The sequence below is a fragment of the Melozone crissalis genome, unplaced genomic scaffold (genome assembly GCF_028551555.1).
Source record: "Melozone crissalis strain CALT ecotype California unplaced genomic scaffold, PUWL_Pcris_2 ptg000068l_1, whole genome shotgun sequence".
Classification (NCBI taxonomy): domain Eukaryota; kingdom Metazoa; phylum Chordata; class Aves; order Passeriformes; family Passerellidae; genus Melozone; species Melozone crissalis.
In genome coordinates, this window is record NW_026535846.1 from 21963838 (window position 1) to 21984734 (window position 20897).

A 20897-nucleotide genomic window follows, 5' to 3' on the forward strand; every position below is an offset into this window, starting at 1 on the left:
AACCCAGTGGCACCAGCCCAGCAGTCTACAGATCCCAATCAGCTATCAATAGCTTAAGTGTAAGTGATTGTGTATGAAGCACGAGCCAAATGTGTTTCCTTTTGCAGTTTTAGGACCTTCAGTATTGTTATTGCACCAGTAATGCTTGCACGGAATTAATCATAGACGTACCCACAAGGCAAAACATTATGAGAAGCTCTTTGTACTTTCCTGAAGTGTGCAGCTCTGAGGAGTGGAGGGAGCTGGAAGGCTTCCCAGCACAATGGGGCGTTCCCCACCAGCAAGGGAGAGCTGGGGAATTTTACACTTCTCTTGAAACACCGAAATGTTGGTTGCCGGCCATCTCTCATCGTGACATTGACCTCTCACGCCTCCACCCTGGAGCTCAGCATTTTCCCCTCCCTGGTGCTCTACTTTAAGTCTCTTTCAGATGAACACAGGGTTTTTCCATGCTGGTGGATCTTTACTCTGAAGCACAGGGATGGACCACGAGGAGATGTTTGCCTAGGGGGGTGAGAGCACCAGAAAATCCCACAGAGACAGGGACAGATCTGCAAAACCCGCTCTACATTGTCCACCCTGACTCACAGGGACGCTCCTGCTCTCTCTGCATGGCCATGGAGCTGCAGAGAGGGCTCAAAGCAAGCTCCAGCTCCACACCAACGAGGGATAACAGCAATGCCAGGGAAATGCCACCTGTGGGTTACACTGCCCCAGGGCCAACAGAAGACATGACACAATTGCCAGAGTCTGAGAATCTGATCCATTTAATTAGATGCAACTTTGTTCTGGCAATTAAGTTTACCTTCATTAATCCAAAGGGCAGATAAACATGCATGTAAAACTACTCTAAGGTCAATAGTTAAATCTAAAACCTCATTATAAGCCTGGGGAAATGTCTTTACCTGTGAGTCATGGACAAGCTCAATTCCAGCAATCCAGCTGGGGTCTCATCCTGCCCCACCCCGTTCTGTTGGCCCCACAGCCACGGGGGTGAGATGGAGAACAAGCCCTGCAGTGTGTCTGGGGCTGTCAGAGCCACGGGGAGACTGCTCAACAACAGGAATGGAAAATAACTGCATGTCCATGCCTTGCACGGGCACTGCAAGGAGAGCACTCAGCCCCGCAGCTCCGGCCACGCTGCTGCCAACCCGTGGGCACTGGGCAGTGATTCTGGGTCCCACTGGGGGCGGCACACCCCACTGGCATCGTCCCACACACCCCTTGCTGTGGCTCTCATGCAGAGGTGGGATGCCCTCGCTCCCCAGGACGGGGTGCTCAGCTCTGCCCCAGCTCCTGCCAGCGCAGCCCCTGAGGGTTTCTGGTTCCTGGGGCACATTCCTGCAGCGCTGCCCCCACGCCAGGCTGGACGGTGCTGGCTCCTGGCCCCAGCTCACAGGGCTGTCAGCTAAATTGCACCACAGCACCGTCACTCTCAGTGAGGGTGTGACAGACAGACAGAGCCCAGCTGGATTTTCAAAACCTAAGCACTCTGCAACACTGACAGGCAGGGAAAAAACAACCACCAACCCACAACCCTCTTAGTCCGAGCAGGTTTGATCTGGAAATACCCAAAGCTAGTCAGTGTGAGACCCCACAAAGTCATTCCTGCTGAGCCACCTTCCTGACCAAGCCTTTTAAGCGTCTCTGGGAAATACAGAGCGACAGGAACCAGCCCCAGTCAGTGTTACCAGTCCCCACCACATCCTTTACACAGCCCTTGTGCACAGGGATAAGGCAGGGCTGCAGCGACTGATGGAATTGGTGCTTTCAGACACAGCACAAGGAGAAGAGTCAGGTTCATTACCCTGAGTTCAGCAGCTGCACAGAGGACGCTGGGGCTGAGCCACCGGCCAGCTCCTGTCCCACCAGATGCACCAAGGGTGAGGGGCTCACCCCAAACGTGTCCCCCTGCCTGACTGTGCCCCTGAGCAGCAGCACAGGAATGGAGCAGCTCAGTCCTGCACACAGGGATGGGGCAGTTCAGTCCTGCACACAGGGAAGGGACAGCTCAGTCCTGCACACAGGGATGGGGCAGCTCAGTCCTGCACACAGGGAAGGGGCAGCTCAGTCCTGCACAGAGGGATGGGGACAGCTCAGTCCTGCACAGAGGGATGGGGCAGCTCAGTCCTGCACAGAGGGATGGGGCAGCTCAGTCCTGCACACAGGGATGGGGCAGCTCAGTCCTGCACAGAGGGATGGGGCAGCTCAGTCCTGCACAGAGGGATGGGGACAGCTCAGTCCTGCACACAGGGAAGGGACAGCTCAGTCCTGCACACAGGGAAGGGGCAGCTCAGTCCTGCACACAGGGAAGGGGACAGCTCAGTCCTGCACACAGGGAAGGGGCAGCTCAGTCCTGCACAGAGGGATGGGGCAGCTCAGTCCTGCACACAGGGAAGGGACAGCTCAGTCCTGCACACAGGGAAGGGGCAGCTCAGTCCTGCACAGAGGGATGGGGCAGCTCAGTCCTGCACACAGGGATGGGGCAGTTCAGTCCTGCACACAGGGATGGGGCAGCTCAGTCCTGCACAGGGGGAGGGGGACAGCTCAGTCCTGCACACAGGGATGGGGACAGCTCAGTCCTGCACACAGGGAAGGGACAGCTCAGTCCTGCACAGAGGGATGGGGCAGCTCAGTCCTGCACACAGGGAAGGGGCAGCTCAGTCCTGCACAGAGGGATGGGACAGCTCAGTCCTGCACACAGGGATGGGGCAGTTCAGTCCTGCACACAGGGATGGGGCAGCTCAGTCCTGCACAGGGGGAGGGGGACAGCTCAGTCCTGCACACAGGGAAGGGGCAGCTCAGTCCTGCACAGGGGGAGGGGGACAGCTCAGTCCTGCACACAGGGATGGGGACAGCTCAGTCCTGCACAGAGGGATGGGACAGCTCAGGCCTGCACACAGGGATGGGGACAGCTCAGTCCTGCACAGAGGGATGGGGACAGCTCAGTCCTGCACACAGGGAAGGGGCAGCTCAGTCCTGCACACAGGGAAGGGACAGCTCAGTCCTGCACAGAGGGATGGGGACAGCTCAGTCCTGCACACAGGGAAGGGGCAGCTCAGTCCTGCACAGAGGGATGGGGCAGCTCAGTCCTGCACACAGGGAAGGGGCAGCTCAGTCCTGCACACAGGGAAGGGACAGCTCAGTCCTGCACAGAGGGATGGGGCAGCTCAGTCCTGCACACAGGGAAGGGGCAGTTCAGTCCTGCACACAGGGAAGGGACAGCTCAGTCCTGCACAGAGGGATGGGGCAGCTCAGTCCTGCACACAGGGATGGGGACAGCTCAGTCCTGCACAGAGGGATGGGGACAGCTCAGTCCTGCACAGAGGGATGGGGACAGCTCAGTCCTGCACAGAGGGATGGGGACAGCTCAGTCCTGCACACAGGGATGGGGACAGCTCAGTCCTGCACACAGGGAAGGGGCACCTCAGTCCTGCACACAGGGATGGGGACAGCTCAGTCCTGCACACAGGGATGGGGACAGCTCAGTCCTGCACAGAGGGATGGGGCAGCTCAGTCCTGCACACAGGGAAGGGGACAGCTCAGTCCTGTAGCAGCTCAGCCCTGCAGTCCCTCTCCACAGGGACCCACCCTGGCTGCCTGCAGCACTTGCTGCAATGCTGCCTCCCTGCCACTGCACGCTCCCTCACTGCTCCAACACTCGCACATGCAGCCTGCATTAGAATTAAAAAACCATTAAAGCTCGGAAAGGAAAAACTTTGACAGGATGCGTAATATACTAAGGATAATTAATTAAATTGGATGAGGCACTGGGGGACGGGAGAAGAGTGGATGGAGACTGCTCTTGGAAAAGGGATGGCAATGCACTGATGTTCAGTGTGTGCCATTAAAAAGCAGCCTTGGAGGAGGCGAGGATGAGCGACAGGGGCTTCCAGAGATGGCACCAGCCAGCTGGGCACCTCGGATGAGCAGCAAAAGAGGTGGTGGCGTGAAATGTGGCCAATTAGAGCCCTAAAAAAGCTATAATGATGGTGGAAAAGGCACAAGAGAGATGGAAAAGCAGAAATAGCAGCATGTGGCTCAACAGCAATGCTCCAGCAGTGACAGCCTGCTCCAGAGAGCTGCTCTCACCCACCCCACAGGGCACAGACACCAGCCCACCTTCCCCAGCCAGCTCCAGGCTCCTTGGGGCCGACAGGGGATTCATCCTGGACAGCATCTGGCTCTCTGTGGGATCATTCTTCAGCTATTTGTAACTCCAGGTGCAGCTCCTGAGCGTGGGCAGCACCCTGCTCCATCCATCCATCCATCCATCCATCCATCCATCCATCCATCCATCCATCCATCCATCCATCCCCTGAGGTGGGTGGGAGCAGCAGCAGAGAGGGGGCCAGGGTGGGAGCATCAAAGGCAGCCCCAGGCAGCACAGCAGGCACGGCACGATGAGACAGGCACAGCCTGGCTGTTCAGCAGGACAAAGTTTTAACAGGCTTAACAACAGCATCCGCACTGATCATTAGGCAATTACAAGTGCTGGAAGTTGACAAAGCACCAGGACCAAATGAATTATCTCCCCAAATCCTGCAGGCAGGAGCACGGAAAAGAGAAAAGTCATTGTCAACAGCCTCTGATAGCTCGCTGGGTGCAGAGCAGTAACTAAAAACTAAAGGGCTGTTCATTTACTTGCTGCTTTGAGAGATGAAAGGGAAAGGGCAGGAAATGAGATCTACAGAAATATTCTCATCACTCAGGGGTGGTGGGAGGGAAGGTCCTGGAAACACTGATCCAGCCAGGATTGCTCAGCGCCTGGGGACATCTGATTCAGAGGAAGGGACTGCGTGTGTTTGGGAAGAGAAGGCAGATTTTGGCTGGGGGAATTGGCTTCTGAATCATCCCCACGTTCCTTGCTCAGCTCTGCACATTCCTGCACAGCCGCCAGCCCCGGCCAGGGACAGCCCTGAGCTCTTCTCCAGGGTGTGCCAGGCCCCAAACTGCCCTCCAGGGTGTGCCAGGCCCCAAACTGCCCTCCAGGGTGTGCCAGGCCCCAAACTGCCCTCCAGGGTGTGCCAGGCCCCAAACTGCCCTCCAGGGTGTGCCAGACCCCAAACTGCTCTCCAGGGTGTGCCAGGCCCCAAACTGCCCTCCAGGATGTGCCAGGCCCCAAACTGCCCTCCAGGGTGTGCCAGGCCCCAAACTGCCCTCCAGGGTGTGCCAGACCCCAAACTGCCCTCCAGGGTGTGCCAGGCCCCAAACTGCCCTCCAGGGTGTGCCAGACCCCAAACTGCTCTCCAGGGTGTGCCAGGCCCCAAACTGCCCTCCAGGATGTGCCAGGCCCCAAACTGCCCTCCAGGGTGTGCCAGGCCCCAAACTGCCCTCCAGGGTGTGCCAGACCCCAAACTGCCCTCCAGGGTGTGCCAGGCCCCAAACTGCCCTCCAGGGTGTGCCAGACCCCAAACTGCTCTCCAGGGTGTGCCAGGCCCCAAACTGCCCTCCAGGGTGTGCCAGGCCCCAAACTGCCCTCCAGGGTGTGCCAGGCCCCAAACTGCCCTCCAGGATGTGCCAGGCCCCAAACTGCCCTCCAGGGTGTGCCAGGCCCCAAACTGCCCTCCAGGGTGTGCCAGGCCCCAAACTGCCCTCCAGGATGTGCCAGGCCCCAAACTGCCCTCCAGGGTGTGCCAGGCCCCAAACTGCTGCAGGGACCCGCAGGGCTCAGCCCAGGCAGGACCTGGTGAAAAGCAGGGCAGGCTCAGCCCTGTCACACTGCGCTCCTCAAGCACTCTGAGTGACTAGGCACGCTTTTCTGAAAAACATGCAAATGTGATTTAAAGACTCTAAGTGATACAGAATATATCACATCCCTTGGGAACCTGTTCCAGGGGGTAATTATTCTAATTCCTAAAATCATGCATCTCATTTGCAGCTGGAATTTTCCAAGGCAAATCTCCATCTCCCGAGGCTCTGTGTTGCTCACTGAGTCAGGGAGGTGCTCAGCAGCAGAGATCTCTTCCCTCAGTCTGGTTCTGAGCACAGGCTTGGATGGCCAATGTCTCCAGCCAGGCTCAGAGCACGTCCCTCAGGATGCCAATCTCCCTCGGCTCCTATTTCAAGCCCAGTGGTCTCAGCTGAGAGAATCCTGGTGGATTCAAAAGGCTTTGAGTGAGCTCCTGAATCTCCAGACACGTGTTTGGGGGGTGAAAGGCAATTTGTTCACCTATCCCAGAAGCTCCTGAGCAGTGTCCAGAAAGCCAGGGGACATGTTTGCACTGACAGGGCATCTCCTGTCCATGTGCTTGCCACAGCTCGTGGTCCTTGCAAGGCAAGGCTGCTAAAGAAGGGCTTGTGTGGATTTTTACAGTGAATTAATTCAACATATCCACCCAGTAACAATGGAGGAAGACTGACAAAGCACAGGTCAGGCAATGAGGGAATTGTAGGTAGAATTGTTAATTTTAATTACTTGTCTTCATTAAGATGAGGTTTCTGGATCCTACAGTGATGACTAAGGGGTCAAAATTTTTGCATGAGTGAATAGACTTCCGCTAAAGGGTGGAACTGATACAGAATTGGTTTTGGATTTTACAGGGGCTTTTCCAGCACATGACGCAGAGAATTCCCAGAACCCAGCACATACCAGAGGGGAGCAATCAGTAGGTGCAAGATAAACATTTTCATGAGGCACAGAAGGGCCCAGAAAGAGCCCAGCAAGGTGGAAGTAAGTGACAAACGAGGTAAAACACAAGTTATACTCGAGCTGTCTGTGTCTCCTTGGCACTCGAATGAGCTGCAATACAAGCATCAGGGCTACCCGTGCTCCTGACAGCACTGAAAGGAAACAAAAGCTTGGAACAAGCCAAACACATTCAATTTGCCTGAATAATTCAGGCTGCTGAGTCATCATGTGCCTCATGGCCTGTCATGGGGACAGCTGCCCTGCACGGGAAGGGTCTGCAAATGAGTGGGACCCACGCTCACCTGAGCGTGGCTGCAGAGCCTGTCAGAACAACGCAGGACACAGCAGTCACCTGTGAGTGCTGCAGGGAGCCTGCCAGGACACACAGCAGGGCACCCTGCTCACACAGCTCCCACGGAACAGCAGGGGCACAAACAACAAACACAGGGCTGCAGGAGAGCTGGAAGGGGCTGCTGGCACGGGCACGGAGTGACAGGGCAAGGGGCAATAGCTTCACGGGTTAGATAAGACATCAGGAATGAATCCTTTACTGTGGCACAGCTTGCCCAGAGAATCTCAGGGTGCCCCACTCCTGGAAGTGCCCAAGGCAGGCAGGATGGGGCTCTGAGAAACACGGGATGGTGGGAGGTGTCCCTGCAGATGATCCTTAAGGTCCCTTCCCACGCAAACCATTGCGTGATGATGATGATGATGGACCGGTAAACACAGAGAGTAAAAAACAAATCAAAGTCCAGTATACTGGACTATATATATATAGTAACTATACAGTAGTTAGTATATATAGTTATATATAGTTAGTATATATAACTATATATATATATAGTAACTATATAGTAGTTAGCATATATAGTTAGTACACATAGTTACTACACACACACACACACACACACACACACATATATATATATATATATATATATATATATATATATATACACATATATATAGTAAACTTCCAGGACACACAGAGCATGCCTGACCCTCCAATAATGCAGTATTTGCACCCTCCAATAATGCAGCTCCTGCTCACAAAAACCCCTTCTCTGACAGTTATTACTTCTGTGCACAGTTTAACTTCAGGTTCCCAGCCCAACTCCTGTTCCCACACAAGAGCTGCCCCTGATAACCCCTCCCCAAGCTGTGCCCAGTCCAGGACCACAGGGAGCTGAGCTGGGGCAGTTCCTGTCCCGGGACAATGGCTCAGGGCCCCGTGGCTCCTGAGGAGCTGCCAGAACCAGCCCGAGCAGATGGGCAGCGCCCCACTCACACAGCTCCGGCTCTGCTCAGCTCCTCACTGAAGCTGACGCTTCCCAAGCGGGCAGAGGAAATCAAGTGCCCGACCTATTTTGGTTTGCAGGAGATGAGGACACCCACCTCCCTTGGCTCCTCACGAACACTCCCAACCGACGCTCTCACTCTTTCATTTTTCACATGAAACGGCGCAGGAACAGCCACAAAACTGCTCTGCCTCCAGCACGCACCCAGCACAGCCAAGGTTCTCCCCAGAAGTGCCAGAAGCTCCTCACCTTTCACTCATCCCCAGCAGCTGCAGGTGCTCAGCACCCATGGGCGCTGGCACCCGTGTCCCTGGGCACAGGGACCCTGCTGTCACTGTCCCCACAGCTCCCCTGTGCCAGGGGGCTCTGCAGCCCTCCCTGGCGTGCCAGGCAGCATCTGTGGTGAAACCTCACCAAATGATCCAAGATAGCTCCCTCCAGCTGGGACCGATTGAATATAGCCTGGGCACCGGATGATGTGGGAAATCAGTCGTAGCTGAGCACAAATTGCATGCACAGGGGTAATTACTGCCGCACAAGGTTGGTAGCACCACTACCCACATGACAGTGTGTCTCAGCAGTTTTCATTTCCTATTGCTTCAATTCAGAGAGGGGGCTTTTCATCTTTTTTTCCCTTTTTTTTTTTTTTTTTTCCCCTGTGGTTCAATTTAAACTCTTTTTCCTGCAGGGACTGACGCTCAGCCAGGATTTCTTTGGGATGAAGCTCTGGTTTCACTACAGCCAGTCATCGCATACACCTGGAATATTCCCAGTTTGTGACACCCAGACCTCGAGGCTGAGCCAGCCCCAGTGCCCAGCCCAGGTGTGGCTGCCACCCAAGGTGAGGTGACACAGTGTCACCTGCTGTCACCTGCTGCCACGTGCCAGCACCCCAGCCAGCTGTGGATGCTGGTCATGAAACACGACCTGCTGGCAGCCAGTGAAGCCAGCTAGGAAAGCAAGTTGTTCTTCACACTTGGAAAAGGGTGAAATACAACAAGGAAAATGGAACAAAAAGGGGTTTCTGCTGGAAAATAAAAACACTGAGGGAGCTAATGCTGAGAGTGGGGAAACCGATCACTACCATTACAGACACTCAGCAAAAACAGGGGCCACCTTATGAGTGCTGTGATTATACACATCGTGACTCACACACATCTATAATAATACTTGTACAAAGAACTTATTTCCCAAACAGACACAGGGGTTAAATGCAGGAGGGAAGGGGAAATGACTGAGCAAAGGCAACACACAGCCAGCCAGAGCCTGGCACAGCCCACGCTCCTGCTGCCCGCCCACCCACTCCCCACATACCTGCGTGCACCAGGAGGAAAGGCTGCCAAACTTCTTAATAATTCTGTGACCCATTTAAAACCATCTAGTCTCACATTCATATATGCTGCATGAGAAATAAAATACAGCACTCCCGAGTTTTGAGTGGCAGCACTTCCCTCAAGACAGATAAAAGCTGCGAGTTCTCTGTGCTGTTTGGTGCCAATTATTACAGAGTTTTGACTTATATATTATTACATAGATCATTTAGTAAAACAACCTACATACAAACCCAGTGGTGTGTCTCCCCTCAGCAGACACCTGCAGGAGCTGGAGCAGCTCAGACACTCACCCATACCACATTTTGGAGACGGGTGGGCTCCTTCCCCAGCACTCAGGGGAGACACAGTCCCTCTCTGCAGCATGCAGCCTCATCAGCAGAGGTCCAAACAATGTATAGTTATCACACACATAAATGTAACTGCACCACATTTTGGAGGGTAAAACAGCAGGCACCCAACTTGTGGCAGCCCCTCAGGAGAGGCTGGCACACACCTGAACCCCCAGGTACCAGGGCAGGGTCCACCTGCTGCCCCACCTGTGCCCAGGGGCTGCCCCCAAGCCCCCGGGCCCTGTCCCTGCCCCTGCAGAGCCCGGGGTCACCACGCTGCTGGGGCTGGTGATGCCTTTAATAAAGGGCCCTGTATTTTCCAGAGGCTGCAAAATTGATGCGGGTTGCCATGGCGAGCACACACTTTCCCATTTAGCAGAATAATAGGCAGCTTTGTATAATTCACTGATTTCTGATGATTTCTCACCCCAAGTGCAAGTCGCTCAAGTTATATAAGTCACCTGTTGTTTAGTCAATCTGGCAATTTTAATTAGAATAAATTTTTATGATTCGTCTTCGCAACACTCAGAGCGGCTCTGCCACCAGAATGCCGAGATGTCTGTAAATTATACAGGCCCCAATCACATCTCTTTTTTTGCTGTTTTAATTACAGAAACATTGCAGCATTAATCATGTAAGCCTCTGTAAAACAAGTAACAGCCATCCCCTATCATAATTAAAAAGAAAGGCCAAGCAAACAGGAGCTCTGGAGTTTACCATATTTTCTCTGAAAATTATATTTTAACTTAAGAGTTCCACAAACATTGGTTTTATTTGGCTCTAATTAGTGCTGTGAAGGAAACACCGAAAGGTTAATAAGAGATGTTAGTTTGTAATGCAAGTTTCCCAGTGCCAGCCCCAGCAGTTCAGTCTGTTTCCAGAGTCATTAACGATGTAGATTGATTACAGGAGGAGATTGGGAAGTGCTGGCTTGCTGTGTTAGCAGAAGGTTTGGTTTTATTCATATACCTTCCCCACTGCTCAATCTGATGGCCATTACCTTGACCACTTTGTGAGAAGGAAAGTGTTAAAGGCTTCCTCAGAAGTTGCTGGCAGAGGGGCAAAAGAGGCCACAGGAGCCTTTTCTGACTTGTTTGTAAGGCAAAGGAAGCTGCAAGCTTGCCTAAATTGTTTATTTATCTTCAAATATCTTAAAATGCAAGTATTGGGCAGTGGTTGTGGAAAAGGAGGCTTTGGCAGAGCCAGGGTTAGAACCACCCCATCTTCATCTGAGACAAAGATCTTCTCTGCAAAGGTTCTCCTTGGGCTGGAGTTTAGGAACAGTGAACAAAACCAAGCAGAAATAGAAGCTGAAATTCTCTAATCTGAAATACCTCTTCCTCATATCTCCCATAAATTGCTCTCCAGTCACCCAGTAAAAATATGGGTAAGCAATGACTGAATTTGACAAAATCTCATTAAAAAGTACAATAAAACAGTAGAAACTCTCCAAATTTCTGGGCTGATCATTCATCCATTGCAAACCTACACAACAGGGCATGGATTCAAGTTTTAATTTTCCTCTCCAAGTTGCCAAAATGTTCACATCTGCTGAGTGTTCTCTGTGCTTAGGGGGAAAAAACTTGAGGATCTAAAGGTTATAACTCCTGCGACCCTGAATGGAGCAACTTCATAATGAAGACTCCACAAGAACCATCTTTGAAGGAGCCTCAAAGCTGAAGGAAGAGCGCCAGGAACGTGGGATACAGGACAATGCTTCTCATGCAAACAAAGGAGGCTGCACATCTGTTTGTTATCTAGTTCTGCTCCTGCAGAGGGGGATTGGCTTCACTTACAGCCACGGGGGTGATTTCAGTGTCACCCCTGTCCCCAGAACCCTCAGCAAGGACTCTCCAAGCTGTGCCCAGGGAGAGCAGCACAGGGATGTGTCTGTGCCAAGCAGCAACTCCATGCACAGATTGACCCTCCTGAAGGGACCCCTGCCCTGCTGCAGCACGGGGTGAAGGCAGCTGAGCCCAAGGTGGGGCCACCCGTCCCTCTGTCCAGGGATGTGACGTGTGATGCTGCCCACATCACCATCCTGTGCTTCTGTGATGCTGCCCACATCACCCCCTGAAGGAGAAGCTGAGCCCCAGGCAATGGTCCCACAAAAGACATTATGCCCTCCACAGCCCCAGTTAGGGAATGTCAGCAGGAGCTCGGGGAGGATGGAGAGAGCATGGACAAAAGCACCAGCGACCTCCGCACAGAGCTGAACTCAGAGGCTCAACACACAATCATTAAAAGTGTGGGAATCACAAGACAATGAACTCCTCTGCCCAAAGAGCAGCTTACCCACTGGTCAGGAAAATCCTCCTCAGGGCTCTCAGGGTACGTGAGGAGCTGATTGCTGCCTCCAGGCTGGCCACTGCAGGAGCACCACTGAGCTCACTGAGGCTGCTTTAGCAGAGCTGTGCAATAATACAGAAATCACAGGAGCTGGGATAATTGACACTGCCCTGAAAGAAAGCTCACAGCATTCATCCATCTTAAGGGATGTGCTGTCACTCACACATTAATGTCATACTTTATGTCTTGTGCTGCATGTATGAATACAAGAAATTAGGCGCTTTTATTAATTTGTAGAAGCTTCCAGAGGAACGCAGCCCCCAAAGCCCTAGAATATGTCACTGAGGTCTTTATGTGCTCTACAGAAAGGCTTTTCTGCAGAGTGAAAGGGGGCTGTAGGCAGAACGACTGCTGGAAATCAGCTTACAAAAAATCAACAGTTTCTAATACCTGTGTTTGCCTCCAGTTAATACCATTAGTCATGTTCTCAATTCACAACTGAAATACGCCCAGACACTATGGAGATGAGCATAAGAACCAATTGGAATATTCCAGATAAAACCTGATCCCCTAAATGATGATACTTCTGAATAATTTGGGATGCAACCAGCAGGAAAAGTTTCAGTGACTATCACAGGCCCATTTCTCCTTTACACCCAAATCTTATTTCTATACTGTGTGATAGTATAAAGAAGACTTACCGTAACTATTTAAATATAACCCATTTCTATTCAAAGAACCCTACATCTTGCTGGAGTTTATGGGACTCAGACACAATTAAATCTCCCCTGTGAGCAAAGTTACACAGATGTGGAAATGAATGCGGGATCAGGTCTTTCCAGATGACATTTCACGTGAACCTTTACTGCTGATCTGGCACCAGAAAAGTGGAAGTGATGCTTTTAGAAGCAATTCTCTGTAGAGATCCATTACTGACATTGCTTAAAACCCTCTCATTTTGATTTAAAGCTTTTTCACTATTTTATGTCGGTGGTGACTATTTCTAACACTGCCGTTTTCTGATTAGCGTGTGCTTATTATTTTCATATTTTCTATTTTTGTCTTAAACAGTGAATCACTGCTTCATTGGACCAATGATTTTCTTTCTGTAATTGATGGCCAAAATACTGGCCAGCACTGGGAATTAAGATAAGTGTGAAATCTGTTGCTTCTAACATTAAAAACTTATATTGGAAATATCTCCTTTCTGATTTCTGTGCTGGCTCTCACGACTCAGAGAGTACGAGAATGGCTCTTGCTCAAGGCAAGGTGAAAAAGGCAGCAGAATACATTTAAGCATATCTAGGTGCCTGTGCACATCCACACAAAGAAAACAAGCCAAACCTGCACAAACACTGTGATTGGAAGAGGGCAAAGGGATATAAAGAAAAAAGTACCAGTATGAGGAAAACCAAGGGAGGAATAACTACCTGAATCACAAAACAGAGTATCCAGCCTCAAAGATGCTAATTCAGGTCCTGAGGGATCTAATCAGCCTCTTTGTTGAAGTAGAGATAAAACTTTTTGACAGCAAACGCTTTCTGATAAAATGGAATTTTCAATTACCCTGTGAACATCTGGTCCAGGGAAAGCCACCACCACAGTCTGCAGGGCTGGGAAACATTTCCCACCGAGCTCTGCCCGTGGTGCTGGGGGGAACGGGGCTCAGGAGCTCCCACCAGGGCTCACCCCACACCTGTCCTCAGGGGCAGCTCCTGTACCAGCTCCACACCTGAGCTCCTCCTGCAACCCAGGGCTGCCTCCAGAGCTGCACTTGGAGCCTCAGACACACCAGGGTACGGAGAAAACCCACCCCATCCTGCAGGGAAACAGGCCAAGGCACAAAGGGGAGCCCAGGATTGAGTCCCATCTCCAGCAGGCTTCCCCAGCCACCCCAAACCATCGCTGGGACCCAGCAGCTGCCTGAACACCCCTCTCTCAGAGAAACCCTGCAGGTTCAGCTGAGGACTCTCAGGAATTGAGCACATATGAACCTCCAGCAGCACTTAGCACCTCCACAAACAAACAAACAATTACAGGCAGCCAGGCAATCGCTGAAGGTGGAACGGCACCAGTGCCCGCCTCCCTCTGCATCCCATTCGTGCCAATTAGCAGGGGAAGGAAAACAATCCTGGCCTGTAATGAACTCCAAATTGGGTACATATTAGAGCAATTAAAGCCATCTTTTCATCAGATGAATTTATAATCAATAATTAAGATCCTGAGGTAAAGAGGGACTGGGCAGAAGTCCTGCTCCCAAAATACGCAACGTGGCCGAGCTCCAGGCAGCATTTCTGATGACCTGCTGCTACCCACTAAAGCTCAGCACTCTCCATGCCACGGTTTGCCATTTTTTCTGGCAATCTAGGTCGTTTCCAAAGGAGGAGAAAGGGCTCCTGCCAGCAGGACTGGCAGCTGGTGTCACTCCCACCCAAAGTGGCACCAGGACAGTCAAACACCAGCAGCTCCCTGGGGCTCCCACGCCCAAGCACTGACCACTGGTGTAAGACAACAAAGGAGCTTGGATCCATCCAAGCCCACCTCCCTCTGCAGGAAATGCAGCATCTCAGCAGGCAAGGGCTGGCCATACAGGTGCACACTGACCACCCTGAGCCACCACACAGGATCGTCCTCTACCAGCCAGCTACAGGGATTTCTGCCAGCCACAACTCATGGAGGACTCGTGGTGCCTCAAGCTGAGGTCCAAGCCCAGCAGAGACTGGCCACAGGGGAGCCACACCAGGCTCCCAGCCAGGAGATCATTGCCATTAACAAGCAAACTCCAACAACAACTCCCCCACCCCATTTCTCTGGGATTACATGAGATGCAGTTTGGGCAGGGACAGCAAGCAAAGTATGGGTACATGCCAGGCTGCTCTCCAGACAAGGGCTGTGTGTTTGGAGCAGTAGTCAGCCAACAGTCCTGCACATCCTTCTCAATGAATTTCTGGTGTTTTCTCCCCACCCTGCCAGTCTGCCCCAAAATCAGGTAAAAATTACCAAGTGAAAACCATCGCTTTAATCATGTGGGAACTGCTGTTATCACCATCATCTCAGCATCTTGATTTTCCTGATTATTTTCTGCAGTTCCTGTTTCACAAATCAGCTCAGGCAACACTCTCTTTAACCTCTTTTCCAGCTTCTGTGACAGTAACCACTTACTTCCTCTCATTGCTCCACCAGCACCCCGATAACCTCACCGGGTCACCCCGAGCTCTTCCCCACCAGGCAGTGTGGGCCCTGCAGGATAACAGAGCTGATGGTGGCACACCTGCCTGCAGGTGCAGCTGGGTGCCAGTGCAGCTTTCCTCCCAGAATAAACCAGACCCAGGAGCACCAACCCCTTGGGCCATTGCAGGACCAGGACACACACAGACTGCTTTCAGAAGTCACCTTCTGGAAATACACCTGATTTTTGGGTGTATTTTGCATGCAGTGAGGAGTCCATGCTACAATGCACTGAACCATATTTACTCCCGTCTGACTCCTCCGAGGAGCTCTGCCTCCAACTCAGCCTCTTTAACTTATTTGCATTGTTATCAGAGCCAGCACGCAGAGTTATCAGAAATGTAATCCCTGTAAAACCCTATCTGCAGCCCATTGAGATTGGGCTTTTTGCTGAAGAAATGTGACAAAAAATTAACAGATGCTGCTCAGACCATTCACCAGGATGGGAATCAATTATGAACATTTTTGCTTCCACAGTCATCCCTTACTACAAATGCATCTTAGGAAACCCTCTCCTGATTGAAATGAAAAAGCATTTCTTTGTAATAGAAGAATAATAAATGATAGCTATCAGCCTGCATTCCCTGACACGGTGCTGGTCCGCAGAGAATTAAACTGCCACTGTACAGTTATATAAATGTTTAATTTTTTTCATCTTTGGCCACAGTAGAGTTGTCTGGAAATACATTATCGCTGCGGATGCCATCCCTCTCCAATTAGTGCGGCTGGCAGCGTGCAATGTGCAGGTGACCTCTGTGTTCCCCTCCTCGTGGAGTCTCACAGGGTTAACTGTGGCCATTTAACAGACTCCATCGAGAATTAATACAGCCATCAGAATCTCCAGAAAAATCCCACACCCGGTGCCGCAGATGGCAAGAACTCTCTCTCCCCCGTTTGACTCTTTTATGACAGCAAAACAAAGGCTTTTAATGATGTTTACCATGAATTGAATTAAACAGCTGAAGACCAGTTCATAATCACAGCATTTTGTTTTCATATCCTTAAGTCTTTTAGCAGTGGGGCTTCCAGTGGAGCCTCAGCTCCAGCTTATCTCAAGATATAGCCAAGTGCCCCGAGGCTCCCGAGCACCAAACCTCCTTAATTGAAACGGACAGGATGTTTGCATTGGCTGTTTGCATCCCTCAGACACTGAAAGCGACATCCATGCCCAAGTACAAACGGCACTTGGGCTCAGCTGAACTCCTCTGACTGCCTTCCCCCAGCTAACACCAGTCTGGCTTCAGAGCGGGACTCCATCCCCGCACACGGGGACGAGAAGAGCTGGAAGCTGCCACCTTTGCAGGGGAAAAGATGCAAACCCTCGCCCACTGGCCTGAGCTTATCCCTTGTGGGATGCCTGGCTGGCTGTCCACACGCTCTGCTGACCTTTGGGAGGGCTGGGATGGGAGGGCTGGGAATGGAGGGCTGGGATGGGAAAACCATCGGTGCTCCGGAGGGGAGGCGGGCAGGGACCAGCCCTGGGCACAGCGCCCTAATTCCCGCCCTAATCCCAGCTCCAGCACTCCCTCCCTGTCAGGCACATCTCAGGTTTCCTGCCTGTGAGCAGAGGATAATCCCAGCTGCTGGCTCACCTGACAGGCGTGGCGTGAAGATCAATTAACATCTACCCAGCACTGTGACGATGCCCAGCGCTATCCCCAGCAGGCACCGAGCACCCTCACCCACCGGGGCGGCAGCCGAGGGGCGCGGGGGCCGCGGGCACCCCCAGGGCACGGGCTCACCTTGCTCGGGGCCCTGGGAGCCCACGGAGGGCACGCTGGCGTTGAGCGCGTCGTTGACGGCCGTGTCGCAGTAGAGCCCGCGCTGCACGTCGTGCTCGCTGTCCGTCTGGTCGCTCTCCTCGTGCCCGCTGTCCTTCAGGCTGTTCCCCTCCAAGTCCTTGAACGTGGAGCTGCTGGGGAAGCACAGCTGTCACTGCCTGGGTGGGACACGGCGGCCCCTGACACCCCGGGGTGCTGCAGCGAGAGCTGCGGGGATGGGAGGTGCCTGTCCCCCAGCACCCAGTGGCACCCAGTGGCACCCAGTGGCACCCAGTGACGCCCAGTGGCACCCAGTGGCACCCAGTGATGCCCAGTAACATTCACTGGAACCCACTGGCACCCACTGGCACCCAGTGGCACCCAGTGACGCCCAGTGGCACCCAGTGGCACCCAGTGATGCCCAGTAACATTCACTGGAACCCACTGGCACCCAGTGGCACCCAGTGACACCCAGTGGCACCCAATGATACCCAGTGGCACCCAGTGGCACCCAATGACACCCAGTGACACCCACTGGCACCCAGTGACGCCCACTGGCACCCAGTGACACCCACTGGCACTGCCAGGCACAGAGAGCTGGGCAGGAACTGGGGGGACACTCCCTGACGGGCCCCTCTGCCCCCCAAACACAGCATCCAGCCTGCACCACCCCTGCCCATGCCCCTGTGGGCACCCTCAGGCTGCCCTGCATCTTGCAGAAGCTCAGAGTGAAGCAGGATTTGAAATAAAAATTTAAAAATATACATGAAGTGAGCTGCTTCTACAACTTGGCTCTCTCAACTTGCACTACCTCATTCCGAAGTCACACAAGATCTAAACCCCATTTTTTTAGGTTATAAGCCAAGTCCTAATCACTTCAAGCTCAAAAACAAAAGTCTTCCTGGAAACAGGAATGCCTTTTAATCATGATGATGCATTCTCATTTTTAAAAATAAACCAGTGATTGTGGGTCCAAGTTCACGCAGCTTTAAGGAAATCTGACCCGCAGTCAGACACCCCTGACATCCTCTGCAAGCGCAGGCGCAGCTGGGAGCACCCAGCACCGAGCTGCTCCCACACCTCCCCAGGGCTGAGCAGCCCCAGCAGCCCCTGGAGTGCAGCCAGAGGGACGGAGGGACGGAGGGAGGGCAGCTCCTACATGGACAGGCTGGGGGAGCTGGGACTGCTCACCCTGGACAATGCTCTGGGAACAGAGCCCCTTCAGCTCCCAAAGGAGTAACTTCTGACATGGGCAAATTGTGATAGGACACACAAACAGAGGGAGAGTGACTCTTTACACAGGCAGATAGTGATAGGACAAAGAGGAATGGCTTTAAACTGGAAGAAGAAGAGAGATGGTATTTAGATATTAGAAAGAAATCCTTCCCTGGCAGGGTGGGCAGGCCCTGGCACAGGGTGCCCAGAGCAGCTGTGGCTGCCCCTGGATCCCTGGCAGTGCCCAAGGCCAGGCTGGACAGGGCTTGGAGCACCCTGGAAGGTGTCCCTGCCATGGCAGGGGTGGCACTGGATGGGCTTTAAGGTCCCTTCCAACCCCAACCATTCTGTGACTCTATGAAGAGCTGCATTATGGCTGCATTTGGGACCCCAACACCCTGAGAGGGGCCATGCCCAAGGACCAGGGGTGCTGTGAGCGGCAGGGACACCTTGGGACACACCTGATCCAGGACCAGGGGTGCTGTGAGCGGCAGGGACACCTTGGGACACACCTGATCCAGGACCAGGGGTGCTGTGAGCGGCAGGGACACCTTGGGACACACCTGATCCAGGACCAGGGGTGCTGTGAGCGGCAGGGACACCTTGGGACACACCTGATCCAGGACCAGGGGTGCTGTGAGCGGCAGGGACACCGTGGGACACACCTGATCCAGGACCAGGGGTGCTGTGAGCGGCAGCGACACCGTGGGACACACCTGATCCAGGACCAGGGGTGCTGTGAGCGGCAGCGACACCGTGGGACACACCTGCCCCAGGTGGCACAGCCATCAGGGTGTCCCTGGGGGACACCCACCCTGTGCCCCTTCCACACCCAGCCTGGCATGGCAGAGCTGCCCCCATTGGGAGGATCCACCTGCAGCCGCCTCTCTGAACTTCCTCAGTGGCTGATGTGGTGCGAGACGTCAGGGAAAGCCTCAGCCTGGGCTTCAAAGCCCCAAAGAGCTGGAGATTTTCATTACTTTGAAAAGCCCTTTTGTGTCTCCACGGAAACCAAGCAGACCACCTACCATCTAATGCTCTGCAAAAGCACACGAGGGGGGAGCTCTGAAATACATATAAATTGGTAAACCTTCAAACACTACCTTTTAAATAAAGATGTCCCTATTGAAGCCGCTGACTTTGATTCCAGGTGACATCAAAGATTTTTAAGTTAAGAAAGCACTACAAATCTACAATTCATTTGTGTGAGCGTAGATGAGCGGGAGAGGCAGGCAGACAACACAGGAAAAGTACAAATAGATTAATTAAGTGCTGGATTTGAGAAGATTCACTCACCAAAGATAGCAGAACTACAACATCTTCATAAAGGCAAAGGATGAAAATGATGCCACAGTGTGTTACAGAGAATATTTTTTGTTCTCAGATGTCTGCACAGCACTCCTGGCACCCGTTGTACTTAAGATAGAAGACAAAGGTAGAGAGCAGGGGAAGCGCTGTCCTACACGGAGCTGCTGCTCGTAATGCACTGTGCTACAAGGCATTTATCCTCCCTGCAGTGAGCCAGACTGTCATGCAGCAGCCCCTGACGTGCCTCCACGGCTGACACTTCCTAAAGCACGGGCAGGTCTGGGGGAATCGGCAGCAGCAGCAGCATCTCCCAAACAATCCAGGCTCGGAGTCAGCCCCCTGCACAGGTGAGCGCTGCTGCCTTTATCTGAGGTGTGAACGGGGAAAGATTAATGGGTTTGGGGTTTCTCAGTGTGCCTGAAGGCTCTGTGGCAGGAGCAGCGTGGCCGGGCCAGCCAGCTCTCTCGGTGTCACGTTAGCACGGTTAAGCAGCACGGGCACTCGGGCACACACACCTGCCCTGCGCAGCTGAGCCCGCCCGCAGCCCCGCGCTGCTCGCGCTGCCGAGGTGTAAACAAACGGGCTCCCAGCCAGCACGTAACTGGGTATTTCGACTGCTCAGATCAGATCTCAGCAGCTCAGGGCTGGCTTCTGCTCTCTGTCAAACCCGTGGTTCAGTGATGGCTTCTGCAGAGTCACCAGCACAGCCGTGCTGGGCACGGGCACAGCCATGGGCATGGCTTGGTCCCAACACACCTGGCCAGGCCCTGGGGAGAGCAGGGAGGTGGGCAAGGAGCTGCTGGGCCCACCCTGCACCTGCTCCTGTGTGAGGAGCTGTCCCTGCAGCCCTGTGAGGAGCACTGCCCACGCTGGGTCATTGCATGTCCCTTCCTGAGCTCCTGCCCTGGGCGATGCTCACCTCTGGGTTAGCACAGCCCAGCAGGGCTGAGCTTGGTAACCCCGGTGTGACACCCCCAGAGACAATCCCTCACACTGCCAGGCTCTGAGGACAGCAGCGTTCCACCCAAAGGGCTCTGCGTCCCCAAGGGTGACTGCCAGGCTGCAGCTGAACTGATTGTTTCCTTTCACACATGGGGAAAACTCAGCCTGGCCAAGTGCTGTTTGCCTGGCATTCAAACTAAACCAGTGAGCTGGAGCCACGAGCTGCATCCAACCCAATTACCTGCCCCCAAACAACTTGGTGGTTTTTTTTTTTAATTTTCCCCGCCTCACGTGGCAGGGAGATCTCACCACCCAAATCTATCCTTTTATTCCTGTGCATTCAAATGGAATAAACTCTCAGAATTTGAAAGTTGTCAGGGTAACAGCACTCTACCTCACTTACTGCACCTTCCCAGCATGAAGAAGCCAATGAGAAGGAAAAAAATATTTCCTTTACTGCAAGCCATGAGCAATGGGACTTAATGGTAAATAAGTACTGTTTTAAAAGCAAATTATTACTCTTAAAAAGTTTTGCATATTAAAATAAGCAAGCAGTATATAAG

The 20897-nt window shown here is 52.9% G+C and overlaps 1 protein-coding gene across 2 annotated transcripts in view; it reads right to left on the minus strand.

Moving 5' to 3' along the window:
- Window positions 1-20897, minus strand: part of PCDH19 (protocadherin 19) — a 63783-nt gene that overhangs the window by 13626 nt on the left and 29260 nt on the right. The window contains exon 4 of one of the 2 annotated variants that reach the window (XM_054289617.1): window positions 16852-17021. In XM_054289617.1, coding sequence (XP_054145592.1) covers window positions 16852-17021 — 170 coding nt within the window. Of the gene's footprint in view, window positions 1-16851; window positions 17025-20897 lie in introns of both variants that reach the window. The other variant, XM_054289616.1, reaches the window with a different exon arrangement.